A 24733-nucleotide genomic window follows, 5' to 3' on the forward strand; every position below is an offset into this window, starting at 1 on the left:
AGGTCACCACTTCCCTTAAGAACTATTGTTTTAATGAACAACACTCAAAGCATATCCTGGATTTCATACTCCCACACATGCCAAAGAATTATGCCCAGCATAGGGCTTACACAGCAGGCTTTGAAGCTAGCTAAAGTACACATTTTTCCATAAATAGTTAAGAAATGGTTTAAAGTATTTTATCATTACAGATTGTGTTATTATTACCCAGCCACAACCGTGGAACACATACTACAGGGAGGCAAGTAAAGAAGTTTTTGCTTTCCCTATTTACAAATATGCTGAGGCACATTGACATATATCTCATTCTTCAACTCTCTAAGCCACAAGTTCTTCCTGCTGCTCCTACAGCAGGTGAGACAGTAGGAATCTGGATGAAATTCACTATTAGTAAACAAGTTATTACTCTCAGGATATATTTTTTATATTTTTCTCCTTTTAAAAAGACTATTTTAATTCCTTTTCTCATAATAAAGAGAGCAGGTTGATAGAGTCCTCTTATTATTTAAGCAAGTAGAGTTAGATGGTCTGAGACACTACAAGAGTTACATAATTAACCTGTCCATTTTGTTTCAGCACAGCCTTACCAAGACTTGAAAACAGTATATTCTAATATGGAAGCTAATGTTTAAGAACTTCATACACAACCAACATATTAATGGCCAATTATTCAGTAGTACTGGGTTCTGCATAGGCCTTTTAAAAACCATGTTTTGTCAGTGCATACAGCAATGTCATCCAGATGACTCTGAGCAGAGAAGCCTTTATATTCCCACACATCACACACCTGCTGCAAATTATTTTAAGAAGTCTCTATTCTAAACTTCATTTAAGTAAGATATTAAATCTACATAACTGCAAACTTACCTCCTCTAAAGAGCTATCTCCCATTTTACCACCACTTTTACCATGAGCTTTAAGTATCTCTCTCAGTCCAGTACCTGCGCCATGTCGAACCTAAGAAAGTGAAATAAAAAGTCAGTTTTAAAATACCAGGGAACAGAATACAAAACCCATGTTGGAAAATTGAAATAATACTACTGTATTCTTAACAGAGATATTTCAAGAGCTGCAGAATTAGCACTACTTAGACTTGTGGGAATTATTAGATCAAATCACATATTAAAATATTCACCTGTCCAAAAATCAACCTCCTTTTTCCCGAGTATTTGCCAGCTTATGAACAGAAGCAATTAAGAACTGCTTCTATTTTCTTACACATTATGACATTTGCAGTAATGCAGCCAACATTCATTTACTTTTACCCCACTATGCTATATGGCACTAGGGGTCAAAGAGAAGTTTGAAGATATTACTTTTTTATTAAGTTTATAAGCTAAAGCAAATCAATATTATTATAGTATCAAGCACTTCATCAAGCACTGTTTTTCTATAAATCTCTGTATTTCTTAAACAGAGTTTGGATACTCACTGAGTATTCTGGAGCCTGCAAAACAAATTTCTGGGAATTATTATTCTGCCTAACTTACAAAACTGCCTTGCTTGACTGGATTTTAGAAATAAGTGAACAAGTGATATGGGAATGCAAATTATAGGCACTTGCATGTCCTCACCAAACATGAACAGTTGAACACACTAGGAAGAGTTCTGGAAATAACAAAAGACCAGTAGAAAGACATGCTAAAGACACAGCTGTTTCTGGTATTTCTATACCTAACTGGACTAGTAATTGGCTTCTCAAGGAAAGCACACTCAACAGATATACAAAGTTGCAAAAGCAGAGTTTTGAACCAGGTTCTCATTGAGAGGCCTTTACATAAGTTGGAAGAGAATTAACTCTTTTGTTGCTAGCAGAAAACTGTTCCATTTCATTTCACAGCAGCAACAACTAGAACTGAGCAGTAGCTCCTCCCTTCACTGGAATATCTTCTATGAAGTGCAAACATACATGTCCCCTGCGTACAGCTCAGTGGCTGCTGTTTAAAGCTATAAGCAAGCCAATAAAAACCAGCCAGAGTCCAGTCTTAAAATCTTAACTGTTCATACACAACAATTTATTTGGTCTAAAATAGCTGATGAGCTAGGTTTCACTAATCAAAAGGAGACTTTGCTAGTTAATGTCTCAGCTTCTGCAAACACAAACCAGCAAGACACATATGTATAAAGGAAATAACAGTAGCAGGATTCATCCTTCCCATAAGCGTGGCAAGCAGTCTGAAGTAGGTGACCCAGGTAATCTCTTGACATTGCAAGGTACTGCCAGAGAGCCACTTTAAACATACATTTTGAGGCAGGTTAACCTGTTTTTCACCCAGAACATACTGTAATAATGATTCTGTATTGATCTACTTCCCTTATTAAGATGTATGTGCCTTATATCAAATATACTAAGAAAGCTTTAAGAACATCTATATACCAGACAAAGGGACCTGGCCTTCAACTGCAGACAGTCTGCTTTCAATTAAAGTGAGGCTTTTTAGCTCAGATGCAGTGATGTGCCATACAAATATAATTATTCTTTTTCTGGGACAAAAATGATTGTGCTGGCTGCATATGATTTATCTCTGTGTTTTCAAGTTCTAGAGCAAGTTGCCTCTGCACGTTCTGACATCACCAAGACCGTGCTACAGATACACATAAGGATGTCAGAGCTGCTGTTAATATTTAACCCCTCAAAAAACCAACTTAAGAAAATTAAATTAGTTGACAACAGTTATTTCCACTTTTACCACAAGGAAGTTAGGTCATTATCAGCTTCTTCATATTTTTTACCTAAAATTTCTACCAAAGTTTGTGGAAAAATTGTATAGAGACTGAATAAAAAGGTGAGTAGAACCATTTTTAATCTTGAAAATAAGTGGTCTAAGCAACCAAATATACAGCTTTTGTAGGTAAAGGATTGATCCCCCTTCCTTTTTAACTAGCTCTGCATTAGGCAAACATGCCACTGTTGCCAACAAGAGATTCACATACTATTCCTCAAAATCTTGATGAATCCAAGTTTGTTTTAATTGCTTAATCTTTTTAACCATAGATTGATGAGATTTCATTTGCTTGAATTTCAATACTCCCACAATTCTCAGTTCTATAATGACTGCTTTTCACATCTTTCCCCCTCTCCACAAGTATACACTACCCATCTGTTTTCCATTCCCCTTTAAATCAGTCTTGGAAAACATTTAAGTTTGCTAAAAGCAAATTTGTCTTGGCTATGTAATCTGTACGGACAAATGATTTAAGTTTTGATATCTGGAAAAATTCTCTTAAGTTCTACACATACAATGTTTGCATTTCTGTTGAAGCCCTTTTTACAACCTTATAGTTCCACCTTCAATAGTGCATGTGTCTTACCTCCCACGAAGGGTTAAACAGATCATTGCACACCTCTTCACAAAAGCTTTCCAGAGGCCATTCATTTGCCTAAATCCATAAAAAATATTAATATCAGATTAAAAAAAAAAAAGGAATCATGAACACATCTTATATTGTTGTCTTTGCATACTTAAATGGCATACAAAAAACTCCAAAAGCTTAAGTACTTTTCTTCTTCATTACTGGACTGAATTGAAAAAACAATCTTCTTCCCCAGCTGAGAAACTTTGTTGATTAGCACTGGGTCTCTTAAGTTTATGAAGTTTCTGTTAAAAGTGTAACCTCTTCTATCTGGGAATTAATTTGGATGTTCTGGAATTCACCTTTCCTTTAGAAACCACGCTAAGGAAGAAAATTAAGCAAAGTTTCTTATTCTGACCAATGACCTTTAAATTTATGAACTTTGCCTTTAAAGAACATAATAGACAAGTCTCAGTTTGAAAACACGCTACATAACAAAATTGGGTCAATGAATCCAGCAATAAACAGCACCCTTTTCTAAACACATTCCACTTTTTGAAAACCAAAGCATATCCACTATTCCAAATTTCCTACATAGAAACCGACACAGCTGTGGGAAAGGAATTTTTACTACCATTAGTAAGTTCACATCATTACACACAGAGCAACTGAAAGACAGCTAGCAACCAGCAGCTATTTAGCCCATAATTATAATTAATATTTCAGATTAGCGTTCCAATCATTTTTATGCAAATAATTAATTACTGAACTATGTCTGGAAAATTATTTTTGTAGAATACAGATTTATCTAGATAAAATCTTCTTAAGTAAACTTCTATGCACCATTTGTATTCTGGTTCACCATTTCTTAATTTTTAGCTTTTCTGTTTCTGTCAACTAATGCAGTTTTTTCCAAGACTAAGGTAGTTGTTTTAATCTTCAACTATTGAAGACAGAACTTAATTCCAAATTAAGCCTAATTAAAGTACAGCAAAGATTAAATAAAGATTAAATAAGCATTTAGATCGAATTATTTGTGGCTCGCTGTAATCCTACCATGTAAGTGTTTAGCACAGTTTTCCAGTTTAATACCCAGGTCTGATACCTGTAACTACCTACTCATGTTAATTTGGGTCACTAACTGCTACCAAAGGATTAAATGTGTTTTCTTCCTCAATGCTGTAACACAGTTAAAAGCTCACTTGCTTCATTATGTATAAAAGTAAGCTGGCCATTAAATTCTTTGTTCCATTTCCCTAAATGCTAAAATGACAAAAGAATGTGGGCATATGAAGAAATTTTGTTTCAAATTACTCTGCTAAAAAACTGAATTATCATTCCTGCTAACAGCAGACCAATACCATCATACCTCTTCCTGAGCATTTTCTACCAATGTTTTTGAGTCTGTGGCAGGCTGATTGATGACAACATTTGCAACTTTTCTTCTCTTTTCTTCTGGTTCCCCATCAGTGCTATCATTGCTGAGAAGGAGCAAGTACATGTTTATGAACTAGAAGTATGCTTTAAGGGAAGCAATTACATCTACAATTGAAGTCTTCAGATACAATAAAGTATGGCAAGAATACAAAACAAAGAGGTTTAATACTGTGAAATATGCAAGATAGGTATATCTACATGTAAAACCAAAAACTGCAATGAGGAGACAGCAGAATGCTGTCCCAAATTCACAATCCATCTCAGATTTTTCCAAGAAACCCAGCAATTCTTAAATAAGATCAAGAATTTTGTTCACCGCTTATTATGAGCACAGTAGATAGAATAATATGCCACTATAAACTACATTGAAGAACACAGCATGTATCAGAAAACTATATCCTAAGTTTTTAGTTGTTCATCTTCTTAAAATCCCATTTTCACGCATTATTCTCAAGCCATATTTAATAACAGGGACAAGGCACACTTTCAGCTGTAGCATCCCATTATGTCAAGATGCCTCTGAAGCTGGGTCCTCAACAAAGCTCTCCTGGGAACAAGCACTGCACGCAAACTTTCCACCATCAGCACAATTAGCACATAAGAGATTTAAGATGCAAAGACTGTACGAAGTTTCTCAACAGATAAATCAAATCACAATCCCAGCTTAACCGAAATAAAAGGAAACCAGTTCACTATTATACCTCTTCTCATTAGCTTCCACTGCATCTCTGGATCTTTGCTTTGCAAATAGCTTAGCCATTCTTTTGGCTTTATTCTTTTGTCTACTGCTCATACCAGCTCGAAATTCTGAGTCAATTAACTCAGCAGCCTGAAGAGTCTGAAAGAAAAGTTATTCATTGTCAATTCTTCTTAGGATGGAAGTCCTGAAAAATTCTCAAACTCACAACGCTCTCAACTTCCCCAACCCTCCATTTCAAACATAGCAGTCTGACATCAAATAATACTAACAAGCAACTACGGGATGTAAGAACTCAGGAGACCAAAGCATGCTACATTAGACACCAATCATCTTATTTAAATATAAATATTATAACCACAGACACTCAAATAAAGCAAACCCACTGTATTATTCCTTGCAGTCAAATAGCCCAAGGTTTTACCTACAGGTTGTTTGTTTACTAGTAAAACTGAAGAAGGAGAATAGTCCAAATCTTCATCATTGAACAGATCCTCAGTGTTCATTCCAATTGCAGCACCCATATCTAAGCCAAGTTTCTTTTGCAGCAGTTTCCTCTGTCGTGCTATCCTTTCTTTAGGATCAATTTCACCTTAAAAAGGGGTTTTAAAAGATGCGTCAGATTTCCAACCAGATATTTCACTGACTACTTGCTCAATGTACATAACAAAGCCAAAATTTACAGGATTAAATTGTACTTGGCTATTACAGTCTTCCAAAACAAATCACACTGATACTCAGGAAGAACTTTTCTGCTACTGCACCTACACAAGTACTTCAAAAGTGATCACACAAGATTCATTTTGGAAATTAACAGATGCCACCTCAAGAATGTGTGAAGTTTCAACACTAACTGTAGAACACCTGGACTTTGGGAGCACCTACATTTACATAAAAAAATATAAAATTTCAGCACCCAAGTAGAATAAACCCTCCAAACAACCCAAAACTTGTAGCTGGTAGGGCTGTCAGACTTCACTCTTTGCATGCAGAGTACAGAAAACAGTCAGGAGTAGTTGGTTTGTTGTTTTGGTTTGTTGATGTTGTGGTGTTTTGGGGTTTTTTTCCAATTATCAGCACAAACTTTTAAGTAGATGACCAGTACAGGCACAACTTTGGGGTGTACACCAGGTTAGGTAGTAACTAGTACTTAATATTATCTATACCAGTAAGGTTTTTTTAAACTGCATTTAACTGACAAGCAAATACAAGCAACTTCCATTCTTTATAAAATATTTTCCCTTTCTAACATCATCTTAGGAAAAATTGTCAAAGACTGCTAATTCTAAAGATTATTTAAGTTACATTATGTCCATTCATGTTGTCTACTTACTTGAAAAGGGAAGCTGCTATAAAACACAGAAGAGAAAGCACACTGTGCATTTTCCCATGAGTTAAAAAAAAGCAGCAACCAAAGCATTTTGTTTCATTTTCTTATTTTTTGATACTTTATTTACTTATTTTCATTCTTGGAATTTTTTTTATGTGAAATCATGTGACACTGGGATAACTATCAAGTTTCTATGAACCAAAGTGTTGGGTTTCATTAGACGAGGTGAAACTTGTACACCACTTTATAAATCTAGCCTAAAAAATGGCAAGCAATAAATTAGCAACCAGGCTGAAGAGACAGGACACTGCTCAAGTTTCAGCAGTCACAGGTTCTGCTTCTTGCTGAGCTACTGATCTTCTCTGTACTCTGCACAGAACCCATCACACAGAAGGAACAAAAATCAGGGCTACACAGTCAGATTCTGATCAATAGCATCATTTAACTTGGTGCAGAAACTGGTAGATAGCCTGGAATTAAGAGCAGGGAAGTACAGTAATAGCAAAAGTACAGCTTAGATTAAAACAATTCAGTGCCATTACACTGACAAACCAAGTCTCAGCTAAAAAATTGCAGAATAATATTAGACGAGCCACTTGAAACAAACATCACAGAGGCACTGGTATTTGATCTTCCAACTTTGGCAGTCTTATCTCAGCATTTTTCATGCTATCTTTCTATACTTGAAACCTTCAAGCTTTTAAATAAGCCACATCCTACTTCTGTATGTGGAAGCATTGTTTAGGTGAAGAACAAGCAGTGATAGTGCCTGCCCCTTTAAAAAAAGTTACAGACATCTTGAGTGCTTTTTCAGGTTTCCACTCCTTCTTCCCCACTGTTCACATAGTAATACTGTTATGGCAAAAACCCAAACAAACAATACACTCCCCTAAAAAACTGTGTTACTTGAGGCAGAAAACACAAACACTTATGTTAGGGCATGTTTTCTGTCATTATTTCCTAACATTCTGAGAACCCATGGATGTCTAGATTCATAATGCTGCCACAACGAACTTTTTCAAGTCAGTGAGTTTTCTTGTCTGCAAGTAAAATATAGATACCTGATTTATCGTCTTGGACTTCAAATTCTGCACCAGCAGATCCAAGAAGAGACGCACCATGTTTTAACAACCGACATATATCAAATCTGTCAAAACGCAACCGATCTGTTGAAGGTGAGTCTTCATTAGGACTTTCTGAGCCTTGTTCTAGGTAGGAAATAAAAATAATATTAAGGACAATGTGATGAAAATTTTGTTCAAAATTTTGGCAGAAGATTAAGGAAAACCAAGAAATATCTTTTTCTCTAAAGAATCATCAGACATACAGCATTTTGATTCACAAAGTATAAAGGCTCCGTTTTCACAAAGACAGACTGAAATAGGTCACTAAATGTACCTGAATAGATAAAAAATAATTAATGTTTTTCCCTTGATAAATTTAGCTTTTTAAAGTCTTGGACACTAACCTACCACCAGGCCTTCTCTGTACACACAGGGCCAGCTTACAGTTTTGAACTGCATATGGCTCACAAATAGTATCAAAAGTAGCACACCAACACTGCTGTGTGTCCCTAGCAGCCAAGCATCCAAAGTTGGGAAGCTGGAGAATGGTCTAAACTGGGAGACAGGGCTGCTGACACCCAGCTGTGAGCTCTTCTCAAACACACAATTATCTTTTCAATTTCATTAACAATCTGATAGGCAGATGTGCATGAACTGGACAATGCATTTAAAAGGGTGCTGTACTCTAAGACTAACAGGTTACACAATTTCCATGTACAAAAGGCATGCTAAAAGTAATCCTTGAACTAGGCAAGTGAAATGAACTTCTATCCTTGGTAAGATAGGGTGTACAATAGCAGAGGCCCCATCTGTGGTAGAAGGGGTTGAAACTAGATGATCTTTAAGGTTCTTTCCAATCCAAACTATTCTATAATTCTATAACTAAATTATTAAGTATATGGATAAATATGATTTACTGGAAAAGAGAATTACTCTGGAAAAAAACAGCTTTCAATAACTTGATTATCAATGTGCTTAAAGAGTTGAACAAAAAGTGGAAGGCATCCAATGAACATAATACATTTAAAAGCTCTTGGCAAGGATTCATATGAAAGTATAAACCAAAAGAACCAGGTTAGCACAGAGCTGGGGAGAACATCCTTTTACAAACTGAAAGACAGAAGTTAGTTATGGAGTCCTTTGGCCATCAGTGTTGGTACAAATTCTTTAACCAATGGAAAAGACAATCACTAATGCTCTCTTCTCCAAGCATGCAGGTCACACTAAACTCTTTTAGGTAGCCCAAAGTCACAATGGAACCAAGGAATCCAAGGAGGACTCTCAGAACAGACTAATGGGCAAATAAGTACAGAAAGTGTAAAACAAATAACCTAAACCATGCCTACACAACATTGCGTTCAATAAAAATCTTAGAGGCATTTCTGGCAGTTTTCTGTATTCATATGTTTACTGAGCAGTGAAAGCCAGAGCAGACAACAAAGTACTGGGCCTCACCAGGAAGGACACTGATGACAGGACAAACCACAACATTTAGTCACTATGTGTAAACTTCAGCACTCTAGAGATGTAGGTAGACTGTGTGGAGTTCTGTGCATCTCAAGGAGGACACAAGTCAGAGAAAGCACAGAGAAAAAACAAAGTTATTTAAAAGAAAGCAGCTGTCTTGTGAGGAAAGACTGAAGAGACCGCAAATCTTCAATATAAAGAGAAGTTGTTGGAGGAGAGCAAATATGATGGTTTACAAAATTAAAGACAATGGACAAGGAAAATGCAGAACTTGCTTGTCAAATTCAAAGCCAACAGAACTGGGAGGCACCAAGTGAAACAAATATGAGATCATCTCAAACAGATGTGAGTTTCATTGTTGCTGTTTTAGGGAGTCTGTGTGTCTGTTTTTAAACAAGTCAGTGAATTTCTGGAACCTCTACCACAAAGTTGTGAACATAGACAGTACCAAAAATCACTTAGGGTTTGGACAAAATCACTTAGTCTATAACTCAACAATCAAGGGAACTAACATCCCTAACATGATGATTTCAGATGAAAAGAAACAGAACACACTTGAGGAAGCTGCTTTTACACCTCCCTCAGAAAGGTGCTCGGATTAAGGGAACAGTGATGAAAAGAGTTTCTGCAAATTACCACGACAAAGTTGACTGGTTAAACATTTTACCATTTTACTAGTTATTCCTTTTCCTTATAAAAGCTTTATGAGGGTACAAAGCACAAACAAGAATTCTGGAACAAATAAAGGTCAGGTACAGCTGAGCAGGACATCTAAAGCCAAAGAGGTTTATTTACAGTCCTACCTCACAGAATCATATAATAGTCTGATTTGGAAGTGACCCAGAAGGATCACCAAGTGCAGCTCTTAAGTGAGTGGCCCAGACAGGGACTGAACCAATAACCCTGGTATTATCAGCACCCTGCTCCAAACAACTTACATGCAAATAAAAGTCTACACTCCTAAAAAACCAAATGACAGAGATGCCTTGAAAAGTCTCATATCACAGACAGTTTGCATAAGATAAACAATGAGTTATACACAATTAATTTAAGGAGCACCTTGTTTTGATCTGGGAGTTGGATTCCACTCAGGTACATTTTTCACTATTGCTTCGACAGCCTGGCCAGCCGCAATCCGAGTATCCCAGTTTGTACTTCTTAAATACACTAACACCTTGAGGGAGAGATTAATAGGTCAATAAGTATCTGCTTAAAAAGTACTTCCAAAGAAAATCCATTGGCTGTTTTGCTCTATTAAAACACAATTACTTTAATGCTATGGATTAATACAACATTCAAAACAAAAAAGCAAAGGACAAGAAAAAAAAAAACAAAAAACAAAGAAATGCCTTCGCTATACTGCTGACTGCTTAGCATAGCACTTGCCAGAGCCAGACCTTAAGACTTTTTAAGATATATTTAGTCCAATCAGTTAAACTGAAGCTTGACTTCCTCCAGATACTGAACAAGGCTTGAGACACATTTTTATTTTTTTGGTTGGTTGGCTTGTTGCTGGCTTTTTTTCTACAAGGAAGCATTCAAAATTGATTAACAGACCTTAAAACCCTGAAGTCATTTAACCCAAGAAGAGATACAACATGGGTCACTTGAAGCAATATATGCTCTTCTAAACTGATTTATCACTATGTCACACATCTGGAAAAGCTATTTCTTTCTCTGAAAGCAGTTTGATAGTCACGATTCCTTGGCCACTCTGTTGATAGCATCGATTGTGGTGAGAGCACCTGTTCAATCAGAACAGAACTGAGGTCACTGACTCATCTCCACCTGTCAGATATGGACCAGTTTTGGTGGTTTTACTAGACTTGGTCAGATTGAAGTCTCCAAACTAATGGAAAACTCTTCCAATTTCCAGCCCTTTTAAAGACATGCAGTCTCTGACATTTTTGTGCTTTATCACACAAGTAATAATCTTTAAAGGCAAGAGCAGAAATCTTTATAAGGTAGTAGAGCTTCTTTTTATAGAAGAAAGTCTGAAGTTACAGCAAATGCTGAATATCAATATTGAATGCTAAGTGAAACTTATGTAATAATTTCAGAAGCTGACAAAACAGCACCTTTCACAGAAGCAGCCCCTAATTTTCTTCATTCTCTTACTTTTGAGAGACCACAATATATTTTCTTCTTCCCACAGAAGCACACCCTGTTAAACTAGTTTTATTCTCACCATTAACATACCAGGGAAAAAAATTATGCTTACTTTAGATAAGAGATTATTCAGTTCATGAGGATGCAGTTTCACTACTTCCCCAAGTTGCTGTGCAGCTGCTTTTCTTGTTACTGGCGTTGTACCGGTGTCCAGTAAAATGAAGAGACGATCAAGTCTAAATGTGACAAAACCCAAAAAGTTATGCTATTCATAGTTCAGTTGCCCATTTCTATTAATATTCCCCCACATTTTTTAGTTTATGTAACTCAAAAAGACATCTGCCTGAAGACTGTCAGTTAGCAGGGTGAATAATGTACTGTTTTTTTAATAGTAAGCATAGCTGTTTTAAAAGCACATTTAATTTGATAACAACAAAAAAAGAGTAATTGTAAGAAATGCTATTTTTAAAAATCCACAGTTACAAGAAAAAAATTAATCGTTCCTGTCTTTGTTCTGTGATAGAACACTTCCAATCTTGAAACAAATATATTGTAAGTGATCATCAAATTCTATTTGATAGAAAAAGCAGAGGGCTCAGCTGCTCCTCTTGGGCATTATCACTGCTAGTGACAACACAGCCTGTTATCTATAACACCAAACTCCGCTTCTCCAGGATGACACATTTTTTACTTTACACATCTTTTCCCCCTAATTACCTGGAATACATAAACCCAAACTTCTTGTATTTAGTTTGGAAATCATCTGACGCTTCTGCCCTTCCCACAAAATACAGAGATTTAACCAGCAGATCTGTTTCCACAGTAACTCTGTATTTAGTGAAAGAGTCCAATCATCTATTTGTAGAACAACTAATTTCTTTCTTGTTTAGTTACTGAATGAGAAATAAAGTCTGTCTCTGTGTATATTCACACAACTATCTATCTAGATACTCAAATCTATGACTGAAGTTGCAAGTGTTCATCATTCCCTCCACTATCAGTGGGTTGATCAGAGCTCTTTAATGAGTGCCAAATTTATGTACTAGTTATTGGGAAGTATGAGGTAATTACCTGTTCACACATAGCAATCAAAATTGTACCTTCCAGCCTTATCATAAAAATACTCCCCCAAGAACTGCACCAATACAAAACCAGACCTCACCCAGCAGCGAAGCTCACTAGGCCAGTGGGGCAGAATGTAGATAAAGGTATCCTGAACCACCTGTCTTCATGAACACACATCCTTGGTTTGAGCACACACAGGAAAGCACAAATGCCTTGCCCCTGTTAGTCTGTTGCTACTAATTACATTTCATGTTAATTGCCTTTGATGTTTAGTTCCAATATTTTAAAAAGAAAAAGAAACAACATCAAAACCTCATTCCAACATCACTGGATTTTGTATTTTCTTTGGCATGCTTAAACTGCACTTAATCCTGAATATACCTTAATATGTCACAACACAATAGGAATTGCAGTGCAGGGCCCAAGCAATACCAAACCCCAAATACTCTCATAACTGAAGGTATTAGTTTAAGTATTCATTAGATTTAAAAACTGATAGCTCAAAGTATTTAAAATCATTTTAATTTTTTAGACACAATTCTTCTGCCACCCTAGAAATAATTCTTTTCCTACTACTAAAATAGGTTAGTTTATTTCAATTTCTGTAGATAAAACTAGAGTTTCAATTGCTATGATTTACTAGCTAGTAAATTCTTTTAAAGTCACAAAAATTAAACCCCAGATGTATCTAATCCAGCAATTTTGTGTGATTAGAGCGTCAAGGAGATAAAAAGCTTTACAGACTCAACACCTCTGAATCCCTGATAGTGGACTAGTCATGAGAAACACACCAGGTACCTCATTAGTTGCCAGTATTTTTTCTTCAGTACTTCTGACAGTAATAACCCAACCTGACTTGCAGCAGTCACTATTTTGCAATACAAAACATGGTGGCTTTCAGAACCACTGTTTGCTCCAACTTGCTTTTTCTCAGCCCTTTCATTCTTCAGCTCTCTATGAAGCTTCAGCGTTCCATACTCAAGTTTGCCATCTAGTAACACACACTCCTTTAACTATCAAATTATCTTTTTCCATCTCAAAGTCAAGCACAATGTAACTTTGACCACTTCCTCAGCTACAACTCTTCATGTGTCAAAACAGGAGGAAACCACTAAGTCAGCCTACCCGCAAAACTCAACTTGAATTCCAGACTTAGTTATAACACTACATCTTCACTCCTAAAACCCACAACACTCTAAACCTGTGTTACCTACAAAATACAGGGGGGTTTGTTTGTTTTTTTAACCTACAGCGTGTTTGGTTTAGAATTTGTTATTTTAAATTGTAACCTGCTTCACTTACACACAAATGCAAACAAAACAAAAAAAAACAAAAAAAAAAAACCCTTACACTTTTCTGACATCACTACAGGAAGGTTTCAGCTTTCAACTCCAGCAAAATACATGGAAACACGATTAGCCAACATCTGACTACCAGTAGTCCTGGTCACACCAATCATGCTCTTTTCCTCCCACAGAAGGATGTAAAATTCCCAAACTGATACTATTTTGGAGCTATTAAGATTTCCACATTAAGTGCTGGCATTGCTGCAGCAGAGTATAGTGGAGCCTGAATTCTGCATGAATTGGAAGGGTAGCACTGAAAAAGTTGTCTATGATCAGCAGTGCTACTTGGTTTGTTTTTTAAATTACAGCTTTCAGTCTGAGTTTCATTAAGAATTATAGAAACCACACTAAATATTCCAAACAAATTAGTTTTGAGTACCTGCACTTTAAAAAGAAGCTTCCTAAGTTCTGATAAGATTTTCACCTTCAGAACAAACTAGCAGTCTCTAAAGAAGTTATTAAAGCCAAAGAGAACTAAGTTTTCTAATGGCATGTGGTTCTCTGCCTCTCATGCTGGACAGTGCTGCAGGCAGGGCACCATGTGCCTCACATCATTCCCAAAAGTGTGAAGCAATGTGGTAGAGGGAGATGCTCTACCTGCTCCCAACGCAGATACAATTTTTAATTATTTTATGAAATACTTAAACTCAGTCAAAAAAACTGTTGTAAGCCTATAGAAGACACAAGCAAGCAAAAGAAACACAAAAAATACTTCAAGGAAGAAAAATACTAAAACCAGAAAGATCTATAAATTATTATGAAAAATAATTGTAAATTATTATGAAAATTTAAATACTAATGCATGCTAAAAATTAAATATATCTCTAAAACTACTTCTTCTGCACTTAACTGCTGCAACCAGAACTTAAAAATAAAAAGTTCTTCACTTTTAATTCATAAACAATAGTTTAGCTCCTTCCGTCATCTTCCAATCCTGTGTCAGCTACATCTCACCAGCAGGACAGCAACCCTACAGGACTTTGATGTGAACTCATCCCATATGAGCTCAGCACAAAGCACCGCCTTGCTCAAAGAGGTAAATTTCTTCCACTGACTTTAGAAATTTGAGATTTTTCTAGTTCCTTTTGAAGTAGATCAGAAAGACACAACTGAGAGCAACAATTCAAGTTCTTATGATCAGCACTCCACTCAACAATTTTTTCTTCTAAGAAACACCTTTTACACTGACACAAAGTTCACTAGAAATGTTTCTGACACACATCAATGCAGATGCTCAAGAACAGGCATCCAGTAGCATTTGAGATGCTTCATCTACAGAGGAGCCAGCACAGCTAAGTGGTGGCCATCTCCAGGTACCACAGGGATTCCATCTTCTGGTCACCAGTTTTGCACACTGAGCGTTAAACCAAGTTAGACATGACCCTCACCCAGGCACAGAAGGCAAATGCTGCAGCAAATGACCTGTTCTGTTCTTCATGCTAATCTGCAGTTCTCTGCTGCTGCCCCCAAACAGAGGGCTGATCCCCATTTGAAGGGACAGTTGTCATACTATTTAAAGTGAACCTTGTGGCATTTCTGTGGAAACAGGAGGACCTGGATTTGGAAGCCCTTCAGCCCCAGAGGCATGAGACAGTTAGTAGCTGGATAATTAATGTCAAGATACCGGGGTAAGCAACAGTCTCTTCAAACTGTTTACAAAAGAATACATGTGCAGCTGCACTGTATAAAGATCCCAAGTGTCCCAGGGTAAGTGTTCTGACTGGGCTGGGTCCCACAGGACTTCAGATGATGAAACTTCCAATTTGTTGCTTTCAGCGAGCGGAGGCTTAAAAGGGACAGTGAAACTGATCACTGCTGCCCATGAAAAGATCTGTTTGGACTCTACATCTCTGTGCCCCAAAATGTTAAACTGCCCTGAGAGCAGTCTCGAATAGTAAAGGCCATCTGGTATGAACACCTTGTAACTACCATAGCATATCCTCCAACCCATTAAAATTGTGTGACTGTACAAAAAATCCTTAGTGGCACAGTCCCTGGAACAGTAATGTCAAGCTCTGCCTAGAGCTCTTTGGAAAGCTGCTAGCACCCATCAGAAGGCAAGGGAATCCTCTTAGGAGTTGATATTTTCAACATCCAGAGAGCTTCCTCCCAGGCATTATTTCTTAATACAGAAATAGCCCAGACACCTTGAAAATATGTCTAAATTAAACTTTAGACTTGACAAGAGTGAAATTCAACCTAAGTTCTAATGGAGTCTGAGCTTTTCTTGTTGACCTGACAGTTCTCTGCTGTCACTTCATCATTTGGTCAAATCCCAGCTTGGTCAGCTCTAAACACTCAGTCACATGAATGGTTAAGTAATCAAATAAGCAACTTTCAAATACACAATCAGCCAGTAAGAGAAAAAACCCACTCAACAGAATTCAGAACAAAACCCAGAAGTGCAATGATACACAACAAATGGATTGTGATTTTACTTCTCCTAAGTGTGCAAGCAGTTAGGAAGGTGGGACTGTGGACAATGAAGAAATCTAGTTTCTTGCACAGCAGCTGAAGGAACATCTGGAATGAAACAACAGCTCCATGACTACACCAGGTCACAGTATTATACACTGCATAAGGAAGCCAACCAAATGCTAAAATTAGTATAATTAATTCCATATGGATTGTATATTTCATCTGTGATCTACAACTTTATGCTGTACAAGTTTTACTTGTAAACTATTACATATGTATCTACAACTTACAATGCACCCCAAAACGTGACCAATTACATCACAAAACCTGTGAGAAAGAATTGCAAGTTGGAGCAGCTGCCAGGACAGACTAATACAACACGTGTACTGGTAAGTGACAAAGTGAACACCTCGGTGACTAATCAAATTCCATCTGCTGGAGCAGGCTGGCACTCCTATCAGCACACAATCCTGACATTCAATTTTCATTTCAGTCCATTAGAAAAGTGTGGCTGAGAAACAGAGAACTCTCTCTCTTTTGGGCAGCAGTGCACATGCTGGCTCTGCTTCCTCCCTTCCCAGGACTGTATCAGCCCTCCCAGAAAGAGCAGCACAGAAGGCACTCAGTCCACTCTTCTGGTCTTCAAGTTAATCTCCACCACCACCAAGGGAAGAGTTAGATTATTCTTCCTCCTCTTTTGATTATTCTTCCCCCTCTTTTGAGTCTGAACTCCCATAAGCACATTGGCTACAGAACATTGGGCACAGGCCTTTAAACAGTAGTGAACACAAACTTGCTCAGGTTGACTCCTGCTTTTTATGCAAGAGCAGCCGTGAAGTAATAGCTTTCACAGTAGCTAAAAGCTGAATTCTTTATAGAGGAAGTCTGTGATAACATTTTAAAAAAATCTAAGAGATATACAGTGCACATAAGAGATTTTTGATGCAGTATTCAATCTGAAGTGTTACATAAATAATGATGCCAGGCAGTGTAGTCACTTGTTCTTGGGAAGCCACAGCCCTACAATTCAAAAGCTGAGAGCAACACATGAGGCATGCCTAGTTCACAGGAGCTTCAGTCTCACAGACTTTTGACATTCTTTATTTTAAAATAAAAACTAGGTTCCTAATCTACATATTACCAGTCATATGCAAATTCAAATGAACAAAACCCTGAAAACTCTAAAAAACACTATTAATCTTACACAGATCAAATCAAGAATGGGTTGCAGGAGCAGCAAATTATGTTCTCTATATTTCTGTAAAGAACTGTCTTGAACATACCTCGAAGAGGTTGTCTTTAAGGTATTTCAGGGAAAGCTTAAAGGATATACCAAATAAATGAAACTGTTTACTTTTAATGCACCTTACCAGCTTCCTAGCTTTATTACATTTTAAAAGTCCATTGGTTCTCCTTCATACTGCAAAGGCACTCAAAAACAGGAGAAAGGCATTAACACCTTGGTGTTAGAATAACACAAAGTGCCTTTGAACACATTAAAGAGACTGGAAAGGACTTTTATTAGATACTGAAGGACTATCATCATTTTATTACCTACTGAAACTCTACCATCCTGAGTAATCTATGAGCTGTCATCCACTTGGAAGTATTACTTTTCCTTCTGAAGTATCTCAGAAGATCACTAGTGAGCCACTGCAACTGTTCACTTGGATCATGCACTTTGTAGGAATGAAGCTGAAGCAAAACTTTTCACTTCCTTTTTTCCTTCTCAGTTCCACTATCAAAACCATTGGTATTTTTTTTATTAGCTATGCAAACATTATACTACTTAATTTATACTGCTAACATTGGTGACAGAAGGTAGGGCTTACCAAATCAGTTTGCACCTTCACAGAAGGAATATCAACCTTCCCACCCACCTAAGCCTGCTTCTGGAAGATGGCATTCATCAGTCTCTTCAGCACAGAACTACCAAAGAGATGAACAGACAGTGCAAATATTCTACAACATCTTTTGGTATGAGGTATCTACTGTTTTGCTTTTATGCTTGTTTTCTAGAGCATCAACACAAATGTTTTACAGAAGGAGGTCCTCAATCCATGTAACGTAAAATGCAGAATTAAATATCACTTTTTTGTCAACAGGTCACAATGAGTTTCAATTACTTTTAAGATGACCTTACTAATAAAAAAGCTGCAAATTCTCAATCTAATTTGGAGGTATTTCAATGCATTCCCTATGTTTGTTTGGATCTCCCTGAACAAATTTTGAGAAAGTTTTCAATTGGCCAAAAAGCAGAAACTAAACGTTCCTGGGAAAACAATCACCTGATAATTTACTGTTTTGAGAATGTAAAACTACTCCAACCTTCACTTCCAAAAAAAGTTGTTGTTAAAATAATTGTTCCAATATAGATCTACACCTAAAGAAATTATTGTTAATATTAATGCTTGGTATGCACTCCACAAGGACTGTGGGCTTTGGAGAAAGATTAATTCAAGTCAGCTTCTTCTTCACTCTCCAAACTTGTATATGTAAGAGGCATTCAACAATGAAATATTATGATAGTCCATAAAAAAAAAAGTAACAATAATTACCTAGAGGAAAAGTGGAATTAGAACAGAAGCTGAACCAACTAAGCCTTTACAAAAAAAAGTTATGTGGTTATATACACAAGTATACAAACAATTATTTGTAGTATTTCTGAAAGGAAAGGACCTTCTTTGAAGTTCAGTGTTCTGAAGTAAAAGGTGAAGAAAGGTATCTTTATTTACAAAAGCAGCACTGACACTGTATCAGTGCTCCTATGGCCCAGCAGCAGAAAGGAAACTAACTTTATCAGGCGCTGCTGTCTAACCTCAAAGGGACATAGACAAGCTTTGCTCTGTTAAAGACAAGCACAATGCCAAATTTACACATTATCACTTCTTACAATTATAGAAACATTGGTGTTCACCAGGAATAGTCGAGATGTTACAGTGCTCCAAAGTGAGTATTCTTTTACCTAAGTTACAAGTGAAGCTGAAACAACTCTGCAGCAACTCACCAGCATCACAGCACTGAAGTGCTATACCTTGTGTTCAGTTGTGTAACATTTGGATACTAAAACTATAATCTCAAGCAACATATAACACTATTATTAACACACCAACTTTCAATGCCTCACATTGAATCTCAGAATGAACCATATCTAGTTTTCCTTTCAGCTCACAAAAGGCCTTAACTAAATCTTTGTTTTGCTGCTTTCCACTAAAGCAACCTTGGGAACTGAAATGGAAACCAGCCTTTAGAGCAGACACAGCCTCAGCACACAGCTGAAAAGCTCTATCTTGATATTCCAGTTAGCCCCCATATCACATGTACACCAGCAAAGTTGGTGAAGCAGACTGACCAGACAAATGTAATTAGACGACTCCTCTACTTTACATGATGACTTATTTTAATGTACAAAGTAATCTTGTTACAGCAATCCTTATTACTTCCATGTTCTTCTGGGCAGATTTGGGGGACGAGAAAAAGCCACAACAAACATGTAACAAGTTGATAAAAAAATAAGAGTGGAATAAAACAAATGAATACTTTGTAGAAACTACCAAGCTCAAAATACAACACCTGCTACTAGAATTCTTAAAAGGTGTGCACTGCTCCCATTAATTTTGATGAAGAATGGATTTTCATTAAAAATGTGCACGTTTACTTTCCTCTACAGAATTGTAAATTTATTCACACACAGCTACTGAAACAAAATTTACTTTTGCGATGGCACTTTGGAAGTGGAGATACTACCAACACGTGACTTGGAGCTAATCTATCACAAGCTTAATTTGGATTTATGGTTTCCTTTCAAGTATCCTGTTAGGAAGCTTAACCTGCCCATTTCACACACACACGCAAAAAAAGAAAAAAAAAAAAAAAAAAAAAAAAAAGGAGCAAGATTTTGTGCTCAGCATTTTTTACAAAAACAGCTGTGTAAGACACACCTCTGTATCTGTAAATGCTTCAAACGCTGGCACACCCCAGAGCACATGTGTGCGAGCAGATACTGCCCAACATTTTGAGGCAGAGCCAGAATACACTGACCACTCTTCTCCATGAAAGCCTGTTTTATTTTGGTTACTTTACAACTAAGGGCTCTGAAACGCAAAAACGCTTTCTCGCCAGTTTTTGGGACTCAATACCGTAATTTCCTACCCTCTAGCAGTTTAACCACCCTACGAAAGACAGGCCAACAAAACGAAGGTGTCGAATTCAGGAAGGAGCCCGAGACGCCCCAGGCAGTGCCCCTGCGGCCCGAGGCAGGAGGGGGCACGGGAGTCACCCCGGGCCAGGCAGCGAACCCAGAGCACGCAGGCACCCCCGGAGCCCAGCGGGGAGGCCCCGAGAGGTTTCCGCAGGCTCCCGAAGCCAAAGTAGATGGAAAGCGGGCACCCCCTCCTCCCCCCCTCCCCGCACCCAGGCCACACCGAGAGCCGGGAGCGCCGGGGCGCCGCTGTCGGCCCTACTTCCCCCATTCCTCCCAGCTCCCACCGACCTGGAGACGGCCATGGCCGCCCGGAGCCGGGCCGGGCTGGCGGCGGGCGGCGGGACGGGGGGGCCGGGGCGCTGCCCGGGCGGAGGGCGCTGGGCCTCGCTCGGGCCTGGGGCGCCGCACCCGGCCTCGGCCCCACCGGCGATCCGCGGGCGGCGGCTGAGCGCGGCAGAGGCCGGCGGCGGTCGGAGTGTCGCTCCCCCGGGCGGGGCGGCGGCGGCGTGGGCGGGAGCGGCGAACGACCCTCGGAGCGCGGGTTAAACCCTCGATTCCCCCATCACCGGGGCGAAGCCCAATGCCTGGTTTTATATGAGCAGCCATCTTGTATTTATTCCCTTCCTCCATGAGAGCCGCTTCCTGATTGGCAAGAGCGCCCAGCCGCAGCCAATGGCGGGAGCGCTTCTAAGAGCGAGGAGGGCGGGAGCGCGCAGCGCCCGCACTGAGCAGGATCGGCCATGGAGCCCGCCGGGCCGGCTGGGGGGGCCCGGCAGAGGCCGGGACGTTCCATCTGCAGGGCGATGCTGGGGGTGAACTCAAAGGAGAGCGCCCCAATCCCGCACCCCGAAGGGAGAAGAGGAATACAAGAATGCGGAGTAAAAGCTTTTTTTAACATGTCTCCTGGGTGGTGGCTCTTCTGCCGCGCGAACGCGGCGGGAGAGGGCGGTCGGTATTCGCCGAACCAACGTCGCACCCCCCTCTTGCCGAGATCCGCCGCCCATCGGCCATGCCCGGTGCTGCGGCGCGAAGCCGCTGCCCGTGGGACTACAACTCCCGGCATGCCCTGCGCTATCGCCGGGCCCTGTGGCGCGGCCCCGCCGTCCTTGCGGGCGGCCCGGCTGTGGAGCCCCCGCCGTGAGGGCTGGCGGTGACACTCCGGGGTGGCACCCAGAGGGGTTATGGCACAGCAGCTGTGTCAGGCAGCGACGGGGCAGCTGGTCCGGCCCGGCCACGGCTCCTCCGTGAGGGGCCACATTCTCTCCCGCTCTCCGCCGTCGCCCCGGCTGGGACAGCGGCTCGTCCTCCCGGCCCGGCGGGCCCCGGGCGATGCTGAAGGATCCCTGGAGTCCAGCCCGGCAGTGCCCCTTGTTCTGGGCAGGCACACCAGGCTCCCGAGTGCTCGCTATCAGCTTCCATCTGATCCAGATTAAGAAATTAGCCTTCAACTAATCATTTAAATTAATGGTCCTAGACTGGTACATAAAGTTAGCTGACGTACATAACCTTTCATGTGATAAGTTGGAAACAAAAGAATAGATTTTTTTTTTTTCTTTCCTGTGATGGCATAAACTTAGATAAAGACATGAATTTGCATAACGCTGTATGATAAAGTTTTCCTCTGCAGCCCATTGTGTGAATGTTTGATACCCAGCCCTTCTGGAGGGAGTTCTGCTCTCCCCAGTTCTGGTTGCTCTCCCTTTCCCCAGAGTTAACCCTCAGTGTATGGGCTCATTCTGTCTCCACATATCCCAAACATTCTAATGCTGTCTGCATTATCACTGTCTTTTGACAGGTCTACAAAGACACTGGAATATAATGCTCCAATCTATCCTTATCCATGCGGGTCCAGCCTGTATTTCAGCCTTTCATGAAGGGGAGCTGCTTTCAGCCTTCTCTTCTCGTGTCCTTTGATGGGAGCACTGTGGCAGCTGGGACCTGGCGTTAAAGTTGCCCAAACACTGGCAATGTGAGTCAGCCTGAGGTCTTTGAGCACAGAGTGTGGCCGGAGCAACCCACAGACCTGTTTTTTCAGTGGTGGACATGGGTTTTGTCACAATGCTACACTCAACGACCCAGCTAATGCCTTTTGCCTGTCATAACTCTGATGCAGTTACTACCATTAAATAGCTCAATATACCTTCTCTAGCTGGATACACACAAAAAGTACAGTGGGTTTAGCTGGAGGCCAAGAGCCTCTTACCAGAGTACTCCAAAAAACTCCCCACACCTTCCTTCCTGCCATCCCATGGCTTCGTGTTGCAGGTGCAGCTGCCTGAGCCCCTGCCCATGATCCCAGGCACATCCCTGCTCCTGTCCCATGTGTGTGCATATTGGACTTAGCTGTGTAAGGGGAGGGAAGCAGGGAATTGGGATAGGGAGCAGCAAGGAGCAGACTGAGGGTGGAGGTATTTTTCTTGTATGTTTGATGCTGTTGACATGGATGTATAGCAAACATCCCTGATAGTATTTCCGTGTTTGTTTAGCCAGAAATCAGCAGTCATCCTGTCCTACTGTGGACATTATTGACAGGATCCTCAGGTGATATTTCCAATTCTAACATCCTGTTTCCTCTTAGGTTCCTTAAAAACAGTTTCAGTAGCAGTCAAGGCAGAGGACACATCAAACATGCAGTCGGATTGGTTTTGAATAGCTCCTACCTGACAAAAATAAGTACAGGGAAATATTAGTGGTGGGTCATATGCACTGAGTATTTGCTAAAATTATGATAAACTGCACTTCCAGCAAAAAACAATCTGCAAAAGACAGAAAGAATGGTCTGTTATAGCAGGCATTCTGGACTCAAACACAAGTCATTCAAGTATCACGCCATATATTTTTGTATTTTGATATGACATTTATATAAAGCATATCCTTACTTAAGTATTCACTTGTATCTTCTGCTCAATCCTTTCCCTACACCCTATGAAAACTAATTCTTTGTCCATGCATCTGTTCAGCAGCTCTGTAAGTCACACCAACTTTGTTTGCCTTTTATTTGACCTATTTTTCAAGGAGTACCTATATATCTTCTTCCTTCTTCTTCTGTTAAAAGAATCCTCCCTGAAAATCTGTTGTATGCTATATACACCCTCCAACCGCCTCCTAAATTAAATAAAGCTCAATAATTTCACTCCTTTAGTATGTTTTAATCAGTACTTCCTGCATTCATCCCAACTGTTTTTATTTTGATTTCTTCCTCCTGCCAACTGTGTTCACCTGTGAACTCTTATTGCTTGGGCTGCAGATTCACAGCAGCCTGGGAGTGTGCCCTGTTGGCTGCCAGAGCCCAGGCAAAGAGTGGTGCAGCCTCCAAGTGCTCCAGCTGTGCAAATAGCAGATGACAGAGGCACTGTTTTTCAGGTGAAATCCTTCCTGATTAGACCTGACATAACATCATCTTTTACATATTCTGGACTTTTTGAAGACTAACTTCCAGTTAGTTTTTTGTGTCCTGAAGGTTTGTAGATTTGTATTGCTCAGGATCACACCAGCCTCTCTGTAGTGGTAGGTACAACATTTGCTGCCTTCTAGGCTGATAAAAAAAATATTATTTTCATAATAGCTTGCATGTATTTTATTGTCTATGTTATTTGATTTCCAAATTCCCTTGGAAATCTTGTCTGAAGACAAGATAGTCTTAGAAGTTTGCCCCTGCTTTGCAAGAAGCTTAGCCCCTGCCTGCCCTTGCTTAGACAGCTTCTCTGCTGGTGTCTTAATCACTATCATTATTTTGATAATCTGGTGAAAAATTTCTCTAAGATAGATTTATGAAGTATGAACTTGTGCAGGTAAACCGTGCAGTTTCTTGGCAACATGTATTTCTTAACAATGATTTCTGTTCTGAGGTCCAAAAACTAATTAGATATTCTTGTATATCCAATTAGACTATTTCTAACATTTAAACTTCAAGATTCTTATTTGTTTTTATACATTTAACTGTTCCTTCTTCAAGTATTATTTAATCTTCCTTGGTTTTATTTAACATTTTATCTCTGCAGGTTAGGCCCCTCTTTACTAGTGTCCTTAAAATCAGAGTTCTGCTTGCTGAAGGTTTTCTTTTCCTTGAGTAATCTCTTATTTCTTGCTAACTGTCTCTTGTTATGCTGCTTGATTTTTATTTAAAGGTGTATTTATTTTTAATCGTCTTTGCTAGTTTCCATGCCAACTCTCATAGCTTTTAATTGTCTTATTTTTACTCCAAGGAAGTTTTTTAGTAGCTGCATAACCTTCTCAAAAGCCTCTTAATAAAACGTCAACTTGTTCATGGCCTTCCTTTTACATTCTTCACAATAAGTGCTG

At 39.3% G+C, this 24733-nt stretch overlaps 1 protein-coding gene across 2 annotated transcripts in view; it reads right to left on the reverse strand.

Moving 5' to 3' along the window:
• BTAF1 (B-TFIID TATA-box binding protein associated factor 1) overlaps positions 1–20772 on the reverse strand; it is a 43448-nt gene extending 22676 nt beyond the window's left edge. For both annotated transcript variants that reach the window (XM_083866789.1, XM_083866788.1), the window contains exons 1-9: positions 20720–20772; positions 11511–11634; positions 10349–10463; positions 7820–7966; positions 5857–6020; positions 5433–5569; positions 4664–4775; positions 3313–3381; positions 868–957 (exon numbers count right to left, since the gene is read on the reverse strand). In XM_083866789.1, the coding sequence (XP_083722915.1) occupies positions 868–957; positions 3313–3381; positions 4664–4775; positions 5433–5569; positions 5857–6020; positions 7820–7966; positions 10349–10463; positions 11511–11634; positions 20720–20733 (972 nt within the window). In that variant the 5' untranslated portion in view covers positions 20734–20772. The remainder of the gene's footprint in view (positions 1–867; positions 958–3312; positions 3382–4663; positions 4776–5432; positions 5570–5856; positions 6021–7819; positions 7967–10348; positions 10464–11510; positions 11635–20719) is intronic.
• Between the last annotated feature and the right edge of the window lie 3961 nt (positions 20773–24733).

Source organism: Zosterops lateralis (genome assembly GCF_965231275.1).
Source record: "Zosterops lateralis genome assembly, chromosome: 8".
NCBI lineage: Eukaryota > Metazoa > Chordata > Aves > Passeriformes > Zosteropidae > Zosterops > Zosterops lateralis.